Source organism: Labrus mixtus, chromosome 23 (assembly GCF_963584025.1).
Source record: "Labrus mixtus chromosome 23, fLabMix1.1, whole genome shotgun sequence".
Classification (NCBI taxonomy): Eukaryota; Metazoa; Chordata; class Actinopteri; order Labriformes; family Labridae; genus Labrus; species Labrus mixtus.
The window spans coordinates 5,220,880-5,239,606 of NC_083634.1; the positions used below are offsets into that span (position 1 = coordinate 5,220,880).

Genomic DNA, 18,727 nt, shown 5'->3' on the forward strand with positions numbered 1-18,727 from the left:
CCCTGCCTTGGTCTCGGCTCGGTCTTGATCCCTAAATGCCTTGGTCTTGTCTGGGTCTCGGAGCTCTCCGGTCTCGGGTATGTCTTGGTCTCGGTTAGTGTGGTCTTGACTACAAAACTAGTCAGTGTGAAAGCTTCATTTGTCGTTTGGAGAATAGACTGTACATATTAATGGAGGAAGCCTGAGTGACATCACCCATCTGTTCCTGCAGGGGGTGCTGGAGTCCTATCGATAGCGGTGGCCATACTGGAAATGCTTTCTCAACCTAACTTTCAGTAAACCCAACGACAGCCTGAGAGATGGAGCTGGGGCGGGGATTTTTGAACCAGGATGTAAACATGTACATTTCTGCTGTAAAAACTGGCTTTTTTGAATGGGTGTGTATGTGACTTCCTGTGCTTCTGCAGCCAGCCTCAAGTGGACACTTAAAGAATTGAAGGATTTTGTAATTCTGCATTAGCTTCATTTTTCCACACCGGAGGTTGCCGCTTGGTTTGAAGCAGACGCTCACGGTTATGGAACGTTGAGTGACTCTTGTGTTATTGTTCATACCTTTTCTCTCACCACTCTTCCTTTTATATAATTAAACAACTAATCAGAACTGAACTGCGCAGTGATGAATACTAAGACATTAATCAGCATAAGAACTGACTTTAACAACAGAAACCAGGTTTGAGAAAACATTTATTTGACATGTATTTTGATTTTAGAGTTTGATCTATGTACCATCTGTTCTCATGGAGGAGGCGGGGCTTATGACCTTTACTGTAGCCAATCAGTTCCAAATGTTTTGGCTTCACTTTCAGAGAGCCGTCATGTCGTCCATCTTTTTGTACACCGTTTATGGTTAAATAATCAAACTTGGGATGAATATAAGTTATTGTGTGAAGCTAGAACTTGCTAGTAAAATGTGGCTAACTTGCCAAAAAGTGCATTAGCAAACAAGCTACAGAGAAAAGTTAAAATTGTCTGTCAGGCTTGTTGCTTAAGAATCGGTAAATGCTGGGTTGGAGAAAGGGAATTAGCATTCGTCTATGTTTGTGTTCCTGTCTGGTCTATAAAAAGTCTCTTAAAAGTTAATCCGACATCTGAGAATATAACCCTGATGGTATGGTGCACTGCTGTTTTAACAGACAGATCAAAAGGAAATAACACCTTCATGCTTGCTGTGCTTACTTTGCTAGTTCCACTGACAGACATTCTTGTTGTCATGGTTACATCAAGAAAGGGGTTGTGCTTGTCTTGGTGGTAAATGGGAGCGGAGGATGCTCCCAGCGTGGGCACTGGTGTTTCTGTGTGTGTGTGTGTGTGTGTGTGTGTGTGTGTGTGTGTGTGTGTGTGTGTGTGTGTGTGCAGGGGTTAGGGGGGACTGGTTTGCATTATTGATAAAGCCCCTCTCTCTCCTCGGATGATGATGTCGACTTTGTAAATGAATGTTTGATGTAATGTGTCGGTGGAGGAGCTGTAGGACTGTGCTTTGTCACGCTTGGCAGGTTTGATTGAGTCATGAAGTGACGTGTCTAGACACGACCTCAAACAGAAGCAGGGATAGATTGTTATAAAGCAAGACGTAAACAAATACAAGCAGATATGACCCAGACAGTGATATACTGTAGGAGTTTTTTTTGGGAGTTTTTGTTTTTCATTTTACCCAAAGAGGAATTCTGTTTTGTTTTTTTCTAAATTATTTTGGGGCCTAAATGACTTATAGGTCCAATTTTATTAGTAGAATTGCCACAGAAAATGACTTTAAAACCATGGATATGGGCTTTGATGGCTGAATTTGATTTGCCACTGACAGGGTCACATAAAATAAACTGAAAACATCTAGGACTGGGCGATAACGATAATTAACAAATGTTGGATACAAGTTTGATAGATTTAAACATGTAATTAAACCACCCAAACATTGGGGCAAGAGGGGCACAAATGCTCCTTAAACGCTAGCTTCCACCCAGCATTAAAGAGAAGAAGAAAAAAGACAGGGTGAGAACAGCCAAACCCTTTCAGCGATATACCTTTTTGTTAAAAAGTGAGAGGCTATTTTGATCTGAAAAATGCCCTCACTCTCTTTCAAAAGCCACCAGACTCCGTTGACAAAAGCAATCATCTTACCTCACAGCACAAGGGAGTTGCTGATCTACCCCTGTCCTAGTCTGTCTAGTCTGGTTGTTTGTTCATGCTATTGTGTGATAGCGTTGAGTGGATCCAATATTATAAATGTGTTAAACAAAGAACACAAACACTTAAGTCAGTGATTACATTTTCTTTATTCAAAGCTACCAACGCAGTTTAGAAAAATAGGGATTTTACGTCACAGAAGACGTGATTGTCTTGCCTCCTGATGCCATGACAGCTATTTTGAGTGAGTTATTGTGCGCCTTGATGTCCATACAAATCCATCGCAATGATGGCATCATCCGACCAGTCATCACCGTGATCTACAGGTTAAATTGACAGTTTTTGTCAATAAAGTCAGGCACCCTTAAAGTATGAAACTGTCTGTTTTGGTTGGGCATCTTACCCTCTTATGAAAGATCTTACCTATTAGACATGAGTTGTGTTGGGTAGTTAAAATGCTCTCAATACTACTATGAGTCTGCAATACGAATGAAAAGCACATCTTGGGGACTTACTTTGATCTGGTTAAAAAATGCCCCGAAAGATGACAGGGTACAGATGCAGCCTGGTCAGCTTGTTTTGAGGCTGAGGTTATGTGCAGGAGCAATTACGAAAGTTTTGATAGGTTTGTCGTTAAGACCCAAATAAGTGAAAACAAAGCAAATGTTTAAAACGATATAACATCTCCCTCAGACTACCTGTTTTCATCTTAGAAATGTTTAAAAGTGGAGAAAGAAGCAGAAAATCTGTGTCCTTCTTTCTTGACTCAGCTTCCTTTATTTTCTTTATATTTTTATTCCTTTACATGTTATATTGCAGATTCATCCCTGACATGACCTTCATGTAACTGTGTGCGTTCATAAAGCTGTTTTTCTAAAGTGAAATCATTCGTCCAATCAAAGTGAGTGACGGACTGACTAAGCTTCTTAAAAACCAGGAGTTATGAAACTATTCCTGTGGGACGACGGCTGCAACAATTCATCCTTTCTCTCTAACGATCAGTGTACTTTTCATTCAAAAGACCCACTTGTCTGCGAATCGTGATGGTCAAAGTGTTACCATGGCAACCAGCCAGTCGCAGGGAGGTTGATGAGGTCAAGGTCTTGCATAATGTGTGACTCTCTGGAGGGAATATAAGGATATCATCAGACAGGCTTTATGATGGTAATGGCTGCTTTGTGCGGCACAGTTAGAAAACAAAGCTAACACTGTAAGAACATGTATGATGCTGTAGGAACCAGTTTCCCAGGACTCTCTCCCCCCCCCCCCCCCCCCCCCCCCCCCCCATTCTGCAGGACTAACCAATCAATCCTGTGGGGACAGGGCCTTCTCCATTGCCACTCCCACACTTTGTTTGGTGAAGGGTATTTCCAGTTCCTGACATGTGCTAAACACAGGACAAAAAGTGATATGTGTTATTTTTTCAAGAGTTGATGCGTGTCACTACCATGAAGCACAGCGGTGACATTTGCGGTTATGATCCGTGTAAACTTGTAATTTGCAGAGACGCTGCCAGTGTTTATCGCCCTTTACAGCTGTGACCTCAGTTCTTCCAGTTCAAGGAATCAGACCTTAAAGTGTGATAGAAAAATTTGACTAGAAAGGAGCCAGAATGAGATTTAAAAGACTGATGTTGGATGCATTTCTCTGCATGCAAAAGAGAAAGTTTAGCCTAGCTTAGCACAAAGACTGGAAACAAGGGGAAACTGCTAGCCTTGTCCAACCAAAACCTTAAGTTATTGTTATGTTGCAGTATGATTGTATTCCCTATTAAAATAATGTTCAAATTAATTATAACAATAAGTTTGGAAGGGTCTCCGAGCTGCCCCTGGGCCTCCTTTTATTGTAGCGCTGCCATGCAAATCTGCTCATTTTGTCCAAAGATAAATACGTCTTTAGCCAAATCAAAGGTTCAGTGAATCTCAGGTGTCAGAGCTTCCTCTAACACACCAACAAGGATTCTGTAGAGCTTCTTTCTTACTTTTTTTTTTAGTTATTTTTTGGGGGTGTTGACTATTTATCACATGGGCAACAAAGGGGTTGAAAAGGGGAACTGCATAAAACAAAGGTCAGGGTTTCCTTTTTCAAACCAGCTTCATGTCTGCCTTTTTAAAATATTTGCAAAAGTTGTCAACTGTTTACTGTAAACCAGAAAAAATGTCTTCATGTACACATGGTGGGCTTACATTTGACCAAACATGAACATACGTGCTGTCCTTCGAGTTGATCTTGATCTTGTGACAGAGTTGCAGAAAACTCCAGCAGCAGTGAGTCTGATGCAGTGCAGTTCTCTGCAGCAGCCAGACAGCCGCTGACTGCAGGTCATCCAGAAACATCACACCTGCACTGTTTGTACGTGTCTGAAGGAGACATCAGTGCCGCAGAGTCACTGCTCGGTTACACATCATCAGTTCTGCAAAACAGTCCTCTGGTCTCTGCAGGCAGTTTGCACGTTGCCTCTAATGTCTGTCAACACTGAAAAAGCTTACTTGTGAAGATTTAAGGTAAACTATGACCTTGACGCTAATATTAGACCATCCCTCGGCTTAAAACAAACAGAGCAGCTGCTAAAGTGTCGACCAGCAGGGCAGCGATTCACCACGATTATGATATGGTGCTACAGTATTTGTGTATCAGACCTTTGACCTCCCTGTGGATGGAGTAGCGCAGCTTGAATGCAGTAAAAATAAGCATCACAGTGTTTTTTTTTCTGCAGGACGAGCAAAGCGCTGGGAGCTCTGAACACGTTGTGAGCAAGCCAGGATTTCGCTTTAGTGAAGAGGAAAAATGCTGAATCATTGCGCCTCCTTAGAGCTCTGGTCTGCTTCCAAATGCAGCTCAGTCAGCATCCAAAAACAGACAGGGGACAAAGCTCGGACACACACATTATTGTGCATCAGGGAACCAAAAACATTTCTTATTATGACTGCACAATTACTGCAGATGATGATTTATTGTGGTGTTCAAATTAAGCCCTTTTAAGAATATAATTACTCCTTTAAACTCAAACATGTCTCCATAAAGCTGCATACATTGACAGTAATGTTCATGTTCATTGGATTTTTCAGAAAAGGATTTTTGGGAAAGAATGTTTGACGTTTTGTAGACAGATTATAAAAATGTACTTCTCCTTTTTCTCTTCCAGTCGGACAGTAACACCAGTTTCCTGCGAGCAGCGAGGGCAGGAAACATAGACAAGGTTTTGGAATATCTGAAAGGAGGAGTGGACATCAGCACCTGCAATCAGGTAAGAGAAACAAAACATGAGGACCGTCACAGCTCTCACACTCTTTATGGCTGCACAATAGGAAAAATAACACTTTTTGTTGGAAGTGGGGGTTGACAATATGAAGCACAAAACATCAAAAACAATGCAGCAAGACAAACAAGACCAGACCAATATCCCAGAGTCTGTTGCCCTCGTTCATGTAAAATGTTCGTGTAAAATCCAGAATATAAATCTCACTTGTATACAAGACGCAGTCTGTTGTTGGGGTCTCCCAGAGAGAATTAAGGTTGAAACTATCTTTCTGTGTGAAGATTCTTGGTTTCATATCGGGGAACTTTCGCGTGATTTGCAGGATAAGCTGTTTAGCGCCCTCTGCAGACTTATCCTGGGATTACTCCAACATACGTTTTCCTCATGATCTGAAACTTTGCCCACGTTTAGTTTTTGCATCCAGTATTAGTAACACTAAATGTGAGTTTGAAAATGTGCATCAGCATAATAGTTCAGCCTAAACTCACAGGTTATGTTAGTCTATTGCTCTCTTTACTGTGTTGCATAACATCCACAGGATTCATTATTCAAACAGGTGCTAATATGCTCCTGTTGTCCATCTATTACTTTTATTATGAATGTGGTTCTCCATTCGACATTCCTGCAGGGGAGAGGACTGTGTTAGATCTTTATTTAGGCCTCATCATTATCTAGTCTCCTCTAAGACCTATTAGCATTCCAGCCATGAATGAGGGGGAGGGGGAGGGGGAGGGGGAGGGGGGTCCCAGCCTGGTAACAGTCATAACGACCATCCTGGTAAACAGAAGTCACATGGAGTGGAAATGTAAGATTTGCTGACGACTCTGCAGCGGTGTGTGGAGACTTTATTTGTTATCAGCTGTTGTAGTGGGAACGATGTTGGCTTTCATCATCAGTCTTCAGGCTATTGAAGATATTTGAAGTTCTTGAGTTTATACATGTTTCTCTCACGCTGTTTTTCTGTCTAAACTGTCTAAGCAGGATTTGAAATGGCTAGCAAAAGAGCCAACCAGTTGAATCCCACACTAAATCATGTTACTGATTTAAACTTATAGCAACACAATGTAACTTGATCACCTTAGAATAGTAGTGTTAAAAGTCCATTAACTAGGGGGGTAGCATCCCTGCCATCCACAATGCTACCTGATCGGCTGTTTACTGAACTATGTAACTTTGGCAGCCCATGGATATCATGACAACAGTTGAATACACACACATATACTCTTACTACACATATACTCTTAATCCGGTAGCATAACTGTATCTTGTCAGTCAACATTGTTCTCAGCTTCTCACAGCGTCGTTGTCAGCTTGTCAACAGATGCAGGCTGTGTAAGAGGGGTAGGCATAACAGCGCTCTGTGTGTCTTACGGCAGTGCAGTTGCACTCAGGGACCTTTTTCCAAATTCCTACATATTGTTGCTTTAACCCTTAGTGACAGGTGTAGTTGATTTTGGAGTATATCACAGTCCTGACAAAAATCATGTTTGTATGAGCATGACATATATGCAAAATTGTGATAGAAGATCTCAGAGTTAACTGAAATGATCAATGATGATTACCAGTGTTGTTGCAGGGTGGGCGCAAGAATGAGAAATGAACCGTTACTCAAAAAAAAAGGGTCTGTTTGTAACACTGAACTGGACCCTCTTGACATGGAAAGTCAGGTGGTTATTGATGTTTGACCCTGAAAAAACACGCGCGCGCGCACACACACACACACACACACACACACACTGCATGATGTTCAAACATATCACTCACATTGTCAGAAAAGTAGAGAACATCAGTCAGAGCTGCACACGTCAAACCACTGGAGAGCTCGATGACTCCATTACTGTGATGGAGTGCTAGCGATGGTCCAACTAGTTAATTGTCGAGCTTTTAGTAACCTGTCTCATCCTCTTTTTGATTTATGGCGGATTGCATCTGTTGCTGTTTTCCTGCACACAGTAAAAACCCAGCTGAAACTTGAGTGGATGATACTACTTGCACTACAAACTGAAACCAGAAAACATCCAGTGATTTTTCATTGGCGCCATATTGAACTCAAGTCATAAAAGCAGCATCAACTTCATATCCCTGGCAAATACAGGTTTTAGGTTCAGGTCAACACAACGTTTGCTATGTGATTCACAATACATTCCTGTCTTGCAAAAGTTGTCAACTGTCCCCCCCACTGAAGTTTGGGGGGATAAATAGCTTGTTAATATACTTCATACCTCAAATATTGTTCAAATTCAAACACATCATGTCAGTGTTTCCCGCAGTAGCTGGCTTAGGTGCAACAGGCTGTAATATGAAATGCTTGACACAGTATCTGAGACCCCCCATCTGGGACATCAACTTTACCAGAAAAGTGAAATAAATTTCTTCTGTGAATAACAAGTTTGCTGTGATTTACAGTCACATTCTTTGTCTCATATAAGCAGACAGACACAGTTTGAAACCAGCCGGTAGACATAGTGGAGGTCTTAGCATTGAAAAAACTGATTATTTTCTCAGGAAGTGGTTGAGACCAAAACTGGGCTAGAAGTTTCCACAAACCTGGCTCCAACTTCATGTGTAAAGCTTATGTCGCTCTGTCACCTCTGGAACTGTACAAATGTACATCAGTTTGAGATGATTGTTATTGCCAACATGATGATTATTTAGGCAGGTTATATAATATATTTTGTTTTTTCTTCTCTCCCAACGAGGCTGGATAATGGGATAATTTTGCTCCATTATCTTTGGATGACATGCAGGAAGCTGATCAATTAGGGAGGACGGAGTTTACCTCATTTAATGAAGAAGAAAAAGAGCAGCAGATATTATTCAGCAGCATGCTAATTGTTGATAATCCTCATAATTTCCTTGAAAAATGAGAGAGACTTTATTCAAAGATACTAATGGGCATCAGTGTTTTACTTTGCACTGATGTTAATTATTTCTGGATAACATAAAACACTGGGGAGCTGGTATGTACTCTGATTAGCCATAACCGCCTCGCTCCCCTGAGACGACGCCAACCCTGCTAAATGAGATTTTCTCTGCATCACATTTGCATTGCTTTAAAAATTGCCGGTGTTATAGATCTAACGTATCATTGGGAACCTTCTCCTCAGTGACTGAGCTCATGTGGGCTGACAGAATGAGGTAACAGATATTATGGATGGAGGAGTGGGCTGACAATGGCATGGTGCATGATGAAGTGGTGATTGGTTTCCTGGAGGTGATGGAGGGGCACGTTGGACGTTGGATGAATTCAGCACCTCAGGGTTTAGGCAGGCCTGGAGGCAGTGTATTATGTTCAGTGTGTACAACAAAGAAAACAGAAATGTTGTTTGACATACAGAGGAAACGTTAATTCATAAATTACAGCACATTTGAAGTTTGGGATAAAGGAACTGTATACAAGTCTGATTATTAATCAGTTTAAAGTCTACAAAAATACAGAGTATCATCACTCAGCCTTCAGATGAACAGTAGTGAGTGTTCATTATGTAGTACATTTGGGTTTAACTCTGGGTTTAATGAGGCCTGCTGGTGCATGAACATGTCAACTGATCCAAAAACAGCAGAACTCAGCTGGACTACATATTAAGCTCTGCTACCAAACAGATGCCTCCTGCCAGCTGCAGCTAACCTCCGGGCCACACACACTGGAGAACAGTCAGATTATTTTTAGGAAGAGCACTCACGCTCTTTGGGATCCCACAGGGAGCCTCTGTAGGGACCCCAGGAGTCCAGTGCGACCAAACGGCCTCAGGGTGCTGCGTGATGCAGGATAGGCAGTCACGGAGGAAATTACTTATCGACTCAGCGGCTCTTTTTAAACCGCATTGTAAAGCTGGTGCTGCTGAAAGGGTTATTGAATCAGAGCTGGGTCATCTGGAAGAGGAGAGGGGGTAGCTAACCTCAAATTCACCTCCGTCCCTCTGCTTAAAGACTTTAAAGGAGAAACGCTTAAAAACGCTTGAATAAATCCTTTGCAAAACATAAGCAGAACCAGAGGACCCAAAGACAGAGACTAGCTAGCATTCACCCGCTACTGACTCTGATTTTTTTTTTCTCTGAATTGTTGTGCTCAGAACTAAAGAAAGGTAAAGATGTTGTTTCCAGCCATTCAGCTTACAAAATCTTAACTTCTTTTTAAAAGGTTGTGTTGCATGTTAAGCTGGATCTGTATTAAAAAATCTAGAGTATGCATTTCTTTTTCTGCAGTGACTTCTCGAAGATTAAACGAAAGCTCACCATCTTGGGCTGTCAGTGTCTCACTTCACCGGGTGCTCTGCACGTAAACAAACAGAGGCACATCCGATCTGCTAACGTTCTTTAATGGCCTGCATATTTGGCCACAGCATTGAAGAGTCGGTGGTGCAGATATCAGGTGTACACTCATTTAGATTCAACTTGCGTCAATGAGCATCTGCCTCCAGCACCATGACCGGGGTTTGTGACAGCAGCAGTGTCTTCTGTGTGTTACATTTTACATGCAGGGACACACTGACTGCATGCACAACAGTCAGTTCTGTGACCGCTGAAGGTGATGTCAGACAGACTCATATTGTGAATTATTCATGAAAACCATAAAACTGGCAGAAATGTGGCAGCACGACGAGCTTCGTGTCCTGCAATGTGTCTGCTGCTCACGCACACATCGTATTGTTAAAACGATATATGGTTCAGCCTTTCCTCTTAGTGCCTATGTTTGAGTTGCAGTCCACTAGATTCTGATCTTCTACTCTCACTTGGTGTTTTGAGTCACCTCTCAGCTGATCAAACCGGTCACACCTCCTCCCTGCCAACTGAGCAGCACATGACACTCAACAGTCCCAACCAGATATTTATAGAGGACAAGAGGGATTTATAAATTAAACTAGAAACCCCCATATTGATGTGTTGTCTTTGTGATCACACATCGGGTCTAACGACATTGATATTTGAATCATATGGATGATAACAACTCCTTAGATTGTAAAATAAAAGGAGGTTTCTTGACCTGCACGCACACACACATACAACTATTTATATCTTCATCCCCAGGACTGGCTCTGCTCCACAGCAGCATAACATGGCACAACTTCTAACATGACTGTGATAGCTAGCTTTGATATTTCAGTCTGTGACTCCACATTTAAGAGTGAAGGGAGTGAAGGCAGGTCCGGTTAGTTATGGATGATGAAGAGGTAATCTCTGGGTTTGTTTCTTGTTGATTTTTAGGTTGTCGTACTTTTTAATGACCTCACATTTTTTTACTTCCCCCCCCCCCCAGAATGGTCTCAATGCTCTTCACCTGGCAGCAAAGGAGGGACACTTGGACCTGGTCCAGGAGCTCCTGGATAGAGGGGCAGCAGTGGATTCAGCAACAAAGGTAGGTTACCTCGACAGGAAGTAACTGGAAACCCTTTATGTTGAAGCGCCGCACAGCTCATAACATTTGGTATAATAAGTTAACCAGAGATCTTTTTTTCTTTTATTGTAAATATAGTTACTTTACAAACGTTACAAGATTAAAAAAAAAAAAAAAAACACTTGAGGCTCTTGGTGGAAAACGTATCACTGAGACTCCTCTCCTTTGCCATGTAGTCATTATTTATGTAAGTATTATTGAAAATGACTATTCTGATATAATTCCAATAATAGAATGAAGCGGAATTGTCCAAGGCATGTGCTAATGCTAACAACGCTAACAATCCCGCAATGCAGCCTGATTGCAAAAAGTTTTTCGCTCCACCTCTCAGCCAGGAACAAAAAGGGGGAGATTCACAGCTCTCTGGACTCTTTGTTTGCTTTTTGTCTTTAGAGTTAAGTTGGTCACTCAGGTGTGGGAGTTGACTTTTTATTGTGTGTTTGCAGCAAAATCATCCTGTATAAATGGATGCTAAATGAAGAAGAAGAAAAGAGCGACACTTCATTTCTCAATTTTGACATAATTTGGTAATATGCCTTTATTAAAGAGTTAGGATGGTGAATAGACTCCGAAACCAGGGAGAGAGAGAATGGGGGCTGACATGCAGGAAAGGAGTCAGAGGTTTGATTTAAACCCCGACTACCTGTTTTCGAGGACTGTAGCCTCAGTACATGGGATGTGCTAACTTACCACTCGAATACCGTTGCCCCAAAATAAATAAAGTTTAAGCTTGACATCAGTCATTGAGGAAACAAGCTTCTACAGACGATGTTGAGGAGAGGGTGTCGCACTACAGAAAAGTGATATGTGGATAGTAGAGTGGTAAACATGGGGGGGGGGCTGATTCTTGAGCAATGCTGAGCAGTCCAGACTAATTTCTGATCAAGTTTCTTTGGGTGCCAATAGCCTTGTGGTTATGTTACGCCCCTTGTACTGAGGATTGAGTCCGACCTCAGGCCTTTGCTGCAAGTCATCTCCCCACTCTCTCCTCCCAACGTCTCCTGTCTCTCATCAGCTGTCCGATCTAATTAAGGGAAAAAAAGTTTCTGATGTGGGGGCAATTTCTGGTGTTGCTATAAACTTCACAACCATTACAACAGAAGAGCTTTGATATACCTGGTAATTTAAGAGTGCATTTTTGATTGGAGAATTAAACTGTTCAAACAATTTAGGAACGAGGAAAGATGTCATATGAGTAGTTCATCAGTTTACAAGTTACTATGGGTTTAAATTAATTACACACTAGACTCAATCCTTGAAGAACAAATCTAGATTATTTCATAAGAGCTCATTCACAAGTTGTTGTGGCCTGGTAACTGGGTACATACTATGAAAGATGATCAGAGGAATCAAACATAAGATTATCTGAAGCACAGATTTGAGATTCTACTTGCAACCACAATTTTAGATTGGTAATCATTCTCCTAGATATTTGTCAGAGCTAGTCATTATTGCAGATCATCTATCAACTTCACTGCAGGTATCATCACTGAGTGGGATCACTTGGGAACACTTCTGACATGAAGTGTGGCATCTTTTTTTGTTGTTTTGTAAAGAAATGCATTTTCTCAGTGTGCTTCTGTGTTTTCTCTTCCTCCAGAAAGGAAACACAGCTCTTCACATAGCCTCTCTAGCCGGTCAGGCTGAAGTGGTAAAGACCCTGGTGAAACGAGGAGCTGACATCAACGCACAGTCCCAGGTGAGTCACTTGCCCTCAGGTGCTGAAGCTGTTTGATGCTTTCAGTCTTTATATCAGTTAATTCTAAGGGTGTTTTCACACCTTTAGTTTGTTTGCTCTGGTCTGAATCATGGACCAATTTGTTCCATTGTTGCACAAGTTTGGTCTGTGTTTACATGGGGACATTTACTAGCGGACCAAAATGTGTGGTCCGTGAGGAAAATGCTCTCTGATTGGTCAAAATTTCTTGCAAGAAAAACCCTAACAACGAGTCGTTGAGTCCTGCCTGGCTCTGGCTGCTCCAAAGATGATTTCCAAATTCAATATTGACAGACAACGACACTGATTGATGTTGGCTCTGGATGTCGGTTTTCAAATTGTTTGCATCACTGTAGTCAACAATACAGTTTGAAAATGAGGCGCAACTGCAGCTCAGAAATGATATGTAGATCTACTGGAGTCCATGAAGCCGCTTATCAAGACAGTTCAGGAAAAGGCGCTGCGCACATTAATCGTCCTGAACCAGGACCTGCTCTTCCACCCGAACTGTTTCAGAGGATCCATCAGGTCTGCCTGTGGTCTTTAACACATGTTGATGAACAGAGAGGGCCCAGGGTGGTTTCTTCCAGCAGTTTGGTCGGATCGAAGTCGGTTCATGTTCTTAATACAAACAAACCTCACCACAGTCCGGGAAAATAAAGCGGCCAGAGACCTACTTCAGTCTCAGTACGGTGTTCTGTGTAGTAGATGTTTACCTTTTTTCTGCATTGTAGTTTATTGGTACCTTCTTGTGTTTTTCTGCAGAATGGGTTCACTCCTCTGTACATGGCGGCTCAGGAGAATCACATGGATGTGGTGCGATATCTGCTTGAGAATGGAGGAAACCAGAGCACGGCTACAGAGGTGAGATGACTTCACTGCTTCGTAAATACAGTATTCATTTATTTACATTTCACTGGTACATGTAAGGGATAATGTCATGAAAAAGTGGAGTCTGCAGACAACACGTCTATTTCCTGATAATGGACACCCTGTTGGGCAGTGGACAACTTGTACCATGATCCAGTATTTATGTTTTCATTAGCTATGCATTCAAAATATAAAGTTTTTCAGGATCCATATTTCAGTTTACTTGGTAACACCTGACAGTTTGACTAATATTTGAAACAATGATTACCATACCTTTTAGATTTAAAAAAAAAATGCAAAGTTTGTTTACTTCTCTTATCTCAGATACGACCTGGCAACCACCACATAGAAATATATTTACATTTTTTTAACGCAGCTACTTAGCAGCTGTCCATTGTCAGGAATAAATGGACTCCCCTCAGCCAATCAAAATCAAACTTTCACCCAGACCATAGTACAAATGAAGAACTCAGCACCATGATGATTATGGAAGTGTGTCTTTATAAATCAAACAAGATGACAAATATGTGTTAGTGATGCCATGAATAACCAGGGTACCACCAAAATGATGACAATGTGTCCTCAGGGAAACATGAATTTCTGCACCAAATTTCAGCCAATCCAGAAGTGTCAGGAAATGACATCATGTTTGATTAATGTCAACATGCTGGTGGCGATAGTAAAATTGGTGTGGTGCCTCCAAAGCCATTAGGACACATCATCTGGGAATCTACATGTCTGCAAAATCTGTTATAGCGATACATCCTGTATGATTGAGAAGTGTATTTGAAAGTGGTTTACTGTCCAGGGGAACCAAGACACAACATGATAAGTGATCCTCGCTCTTTCCACTCCCAAGACAGACAGCAGCACAGGCCGACTTCAGATTTAACACAACAGTTTATTTGTGTGAGCAGAGCAGAGCCCAAAACAACTCACTACTAAAGCCAGAACCTTTCTGTACATAGAAAATAAAGTAAACCAATAAGAATGTCCTTCCCTAGTCTCCTAAACAATACAACAGGTGAAAAAAACAAAAAGGGCTGAGCAGTGTGCTATATTTACAGTGCTTCAATTTACAAACTCTTTTTAAAAATCAGTCGATCTTTCTATTAGCACATCAACAAACTTCTTAGTGTGCAGTAATCAGCAACAAGAACTGTCCCGGCACAATACCAAAAGTTGTTAGAGATTCAAGTGTCACGCTGGCTGTGTCGGGATGTGGCCGACGAAGGGGGGAGGAGGCTGCAGCAGCTGAGATTTTAAAAGCTGTGTTGTGGTGGTTCGACCAATCCAGTCGCAGCAATCGTATTTGCTCTCTCCAGTTAGCTGAAGCATCTGCATCACCACCTGATCCACCGAGACATAAGAATACCGTTAAGACAGAGTAACTGGGTACTTAATTTGTCCAGAGTAGAAACTTTCAGGGACATTTCACTAGAGAGCTCCACAGTGTTGCCCTGGAGAATCCCATTAAGACTTTTCAATCCTCTTCACTTTCTTTTCCTCTTCCTCTTTGCTCACAGGATGGCTTCACCCCTCTGGCCATCGCCCTCCAGCAGGGCCACAACCAGGTGGTGTCTGTGCTACTGGAGAACGACACTAAAGGAAAGGTCCGGCTTCCTGCTCTGCACATCGCCGCACGCAAGGACGACACCAAGTCAGCCGCCCTGCTGCTTCAGAACGACCACAACGCTGATGTCCAGTCGAAGGTACGGGGATAACGCAGCTTGAGACGGGTGGTTTAAGCATGTGTGGTGTGAGCTAATGTGGTGCTACATGATTGTGCAAATGTGTCTGTACTGTGGTTATTATGGTCTTTGATGAAGTCAATGGATTGTGTGAGCTTCTGGTGATATTTGAGGTGAAGTTAAAGTTAAAGCAAACTTATTCTGGGATTCAGCCATTGAGTTATAGTCATTGGATGGGTTTACCTTGTTTACATCAGCGGTTAAATCTACATCTGGAAATCAACAATTTGATCTCGTTACATCTAGTCTTCATGATGACAGGTCTCATTTTTCTTCCTCACGATGCAAAGCAGACAGTAGGCAGAAAATCAGGCATCCTACAATAACATGTTACAGTCCCATGGTGTGGACTTGTTAGGAGTGGGTTGAGCTGCATTTGTTGTAATGACATTACTGCATGTGCTAATGACGTTAGCACATGCAGTAATGACGTTTTAACCCACAGTGATGATCCCTCGGCTCGTTGTTTTCCTCCCCAATTAGAGGTTTTAAATTTCTATGCACAAATGTAAAGTGTGGGGAAATTATTCAACCCATGGTTTTTGTAATTCAAGCCAGGGTGATGAGATCTCTTCATGCTGGGATTATATATCTTTCCATGGTTGTGATATTTCTACCCATGTCACCCGCTAATTGGCATTGTACAATTTTCATTTGTTCAGGTAAGCAGCTAAAGGTGTGCAAGACCAATTTAATTAGAGAGAACATAAATGTATAGTTTTGTATAGCGCCGAACAGCACCGCACCAAACCAAACTGAACCATCATCAAAGCTTCAATATGTTAATTTGTTGAGCTCAAGTAGAATCAGCCTTCATGTTAGCACCATGCTAATGACTAAAGCAATTAATATCCAAAAGAAATTCAGCAAAAACAGCAAGTTGCAGCATGCCATTGTTTGTCTTTTTAGGCGGGATTCAGTTAGCTTTAGCGTTGCTCACAGCTGCTAACTAGCAAGCTGACTAACAAGTGAAGAATGCTAGAAGAGCTTTGGGGTAATAATGCATAAAAACCATGTTGTATTCACTCAAAGCAAGGGCCTACTTAACATGGCACTTTTTTACAACCCCTGAACCTGAGTTTATCTCAACACTCAAACTGCTGTAAGCTGACAACACATGGATCAACTTACATACATTACTCTCGTCAATCACAAACCTGCCAGACTTTGTCAGATACATACAAAACTTACTGAGGCAACCTCTTCTTCTCCAGATGCAAATAACAACAGATGTAAACCGGGTCAATCCCCAGGATATTGATGTATGATTCAGTGTTTAACAAGAGAACGCTAATTGTTGTGATGTACTTCTTCTCTGAACTTGTAAAGCTTTGTAAAGTGTGTGTCGTGTCTCCATCTGTGTGTCTTTTCATCTCTGCCTCTCTCTCCCTCCCTCTGTCTCACTCAGTGTGTTTCTGCCTATCACGTCACTCCTGGTCCTGCCACTAACCAAGTCTCTCCCTCTTTTTCCCCCCTCTCTGTGTCTCTTTAAATGCTTCCTCTCACACACTTCCCTCCATCATCCCCTCCTCCTCCTCCTCCTCCTCCTCCTCCTCCTCCTCCTCCTCCTTCTTCCTCCTCGCTGCACCGGTGTCTAAGTGTAGCACTGTCCACTGCATGGAGTGTGCCACTGTCTGCAGGTTGTATGGTGCTGATATTTACAGCTGCATGCAACCAATGGGAGGGTGGATGTTGTATTTAAGATTGCTTTTTGACCATCTGAAAGGGATGGGAGGGGTTGAAGTGTTGATATGCTGTTGATGAGAATTTAGTTTTACATCTCTTGATGTAATAAAACAAATTTCAGGACCATTTTTCAGTTGCATAAAGGTTGTTGAAACTGGTTATTCCTGAAATTTAAACCTGGGTCTCTTTTGTGTGCACATTTTGTTGTCTAAATGACTAATAGATACAACATGCTTTGCTTTAGTAGGCGCACAACAGCTGAAATGCAAGTTTAATTATAAAGCACCATTCATACATGGAGCTTTTCAAATCGCTGAACAGAGTTACAAAGAGAAAATGAATGCATCAAAGAATTGCAAAAGTTAGACTCCACAATACATCACATAGACCGATATGGATTCTTCAGACCAATACCGATATCAATATTTGGGAGAAAAAAATCGGCCGATATCTTTCTCAGATCTATGCTCAATCTGTAACGATAGATATAGATATTTATTGTGTTGATACCTCAGATGCAGTTATCAAACACTTGTGGAAAAGATTTATAATGAAGAAAAGATGGTCGCTCAACTGGAAAGTAACTGAGCATCACAGCTTGACACTCTAATCCATATAGCGCCCTCTGCTGGTGAAAGAGAACTGCTAGCCAATACTGATAGTCACTTGATATGCTGATATCAGACGATATTATCGGATGGCCTATGAATCGGTCGGGCTCTACATTACATATAATATAAAAGTAAATATGAGATCAATAAACATGTAGATAAAATGAGATTATATTAGAGGAATAAGGTCAAAGAAGATAAGAAGTTATTTTAACTTGTACATGACAGTAGCTGCTTGTCTTCATGACTTGGATTGGTTAGTTTGTTTGTGTTATTGTGTGACTTTGATGTTTTGGGTTATATCCAACCCAAAACAAAAATAAATTGTACTCTACAATAACATGAAAAACTTGGCAACTGAGGCAGCTATAGACAAGCACTCCAGTGTTCTGTGGCGTTCAATTCTGCTTTTGTCAACGGAGTCTGGCCACCAAAACTATCAGTTTGACCTTGCAGAACAGGGAGGGTGCTGCAGGTCTTTTTTTCTCTTTTCATTTGTGTGGTTAATTCTAACTATTGTATGAAGTCAGGAAACTACACAAAACAAACAGAAAGAAGTAGACCAGCAACTCCCACGTTCTGCAAGCAAAATGAGTATGGAGTCTGGTGGATTGACAGAAAGTGGTCTTATAGCTGTTTCTGGTTAAAGAAATCCTCTGACACTTTAACCATCAGCTCCGTCTCAGTAGACGTCCTTGTATTCATGTTTTATATATTGGCTATCTACTGAAGCAACCGCAGAACCTTTTGTGTCTTTTAGCCATTTGGACAAAAAATATGTAAAGATACGGCCCAGGTTTGTTACCACTGGAACTACCCTGTAAGTGATGTGGCTGGAGTGATCATTATTTACTGCACAGCTTCTCTCCTTTCCTATACGTTAAAACAAACCTCTCTACCCACCACGTTGTATATATATAGACAAGGCACCATTTATATTGTTGCGTAATAAAACAGCAGAAGCAGTCAGAGTAGATGTATTCATGTAGGAGGCCAGCTGATGTGATGCAGCTCTGCTCGATATGAGTCATAAGAAGAAGTCCAGAGGAAGATCAGCCATAACCAGCAGCTTGTAGAGTCCTCAAAGCACATGTGAAGTGCACAGTTCTGAACATATAACTCAGGAAAGAAGTTCAGTAGAGCTCAACAGTGGCCGCCCACTTCTTCAAATCCTCCATTATCATTTTAGAAGATCCTCATATCAACCATTTTAATCATGAAACTGAGCCAACCAGCTACACGGTTACGCATAACTATAGTAGATTGGATTCAGCGCCAAAAGATGATTGAACAATGGAGAAAAAGGCAAAGGTACAA

At 41.6% G+C, this 18,727-nt stretch overlaps 1 protein-coding gene across 1 annotated transcript in view; it reads left to right on the top strand.

Annotated features, from left to right (window-relative positions):
* Positions 1 to 18,727, top strand: part of ank2b (ankyrin 2b, neuronal) — a 192,932-nt gene that overhangs the window by 115,579 nt on the left and 58,626 nt on the right. The window contains exons 2-6 of the mRNA XM_061031352.1: positions 5,267 to 5,368; positions 10,638 to 10,736; positions 12,376 to 12,474; positions 13,258 to 13,356; positions 14,889 to 15,074. Of these exons, the coding sequence (XP_060887335.1) occupies positions 5,267 to 5,368; positions 10,638 to 10,736; positions 12,376 to 12,474; positions 13,258 to 13,356; positions 14,889 to 15,074 (585 nt within the window). The remainder of the gene's footprint in view (positions 1 to 5,266; positions 5,369 to 10,637; positions 10,737 to 12,375; positions 12,475 to 13,257; positions 13,357 to 14,888; positions 15,075 to 18,727) is intronic.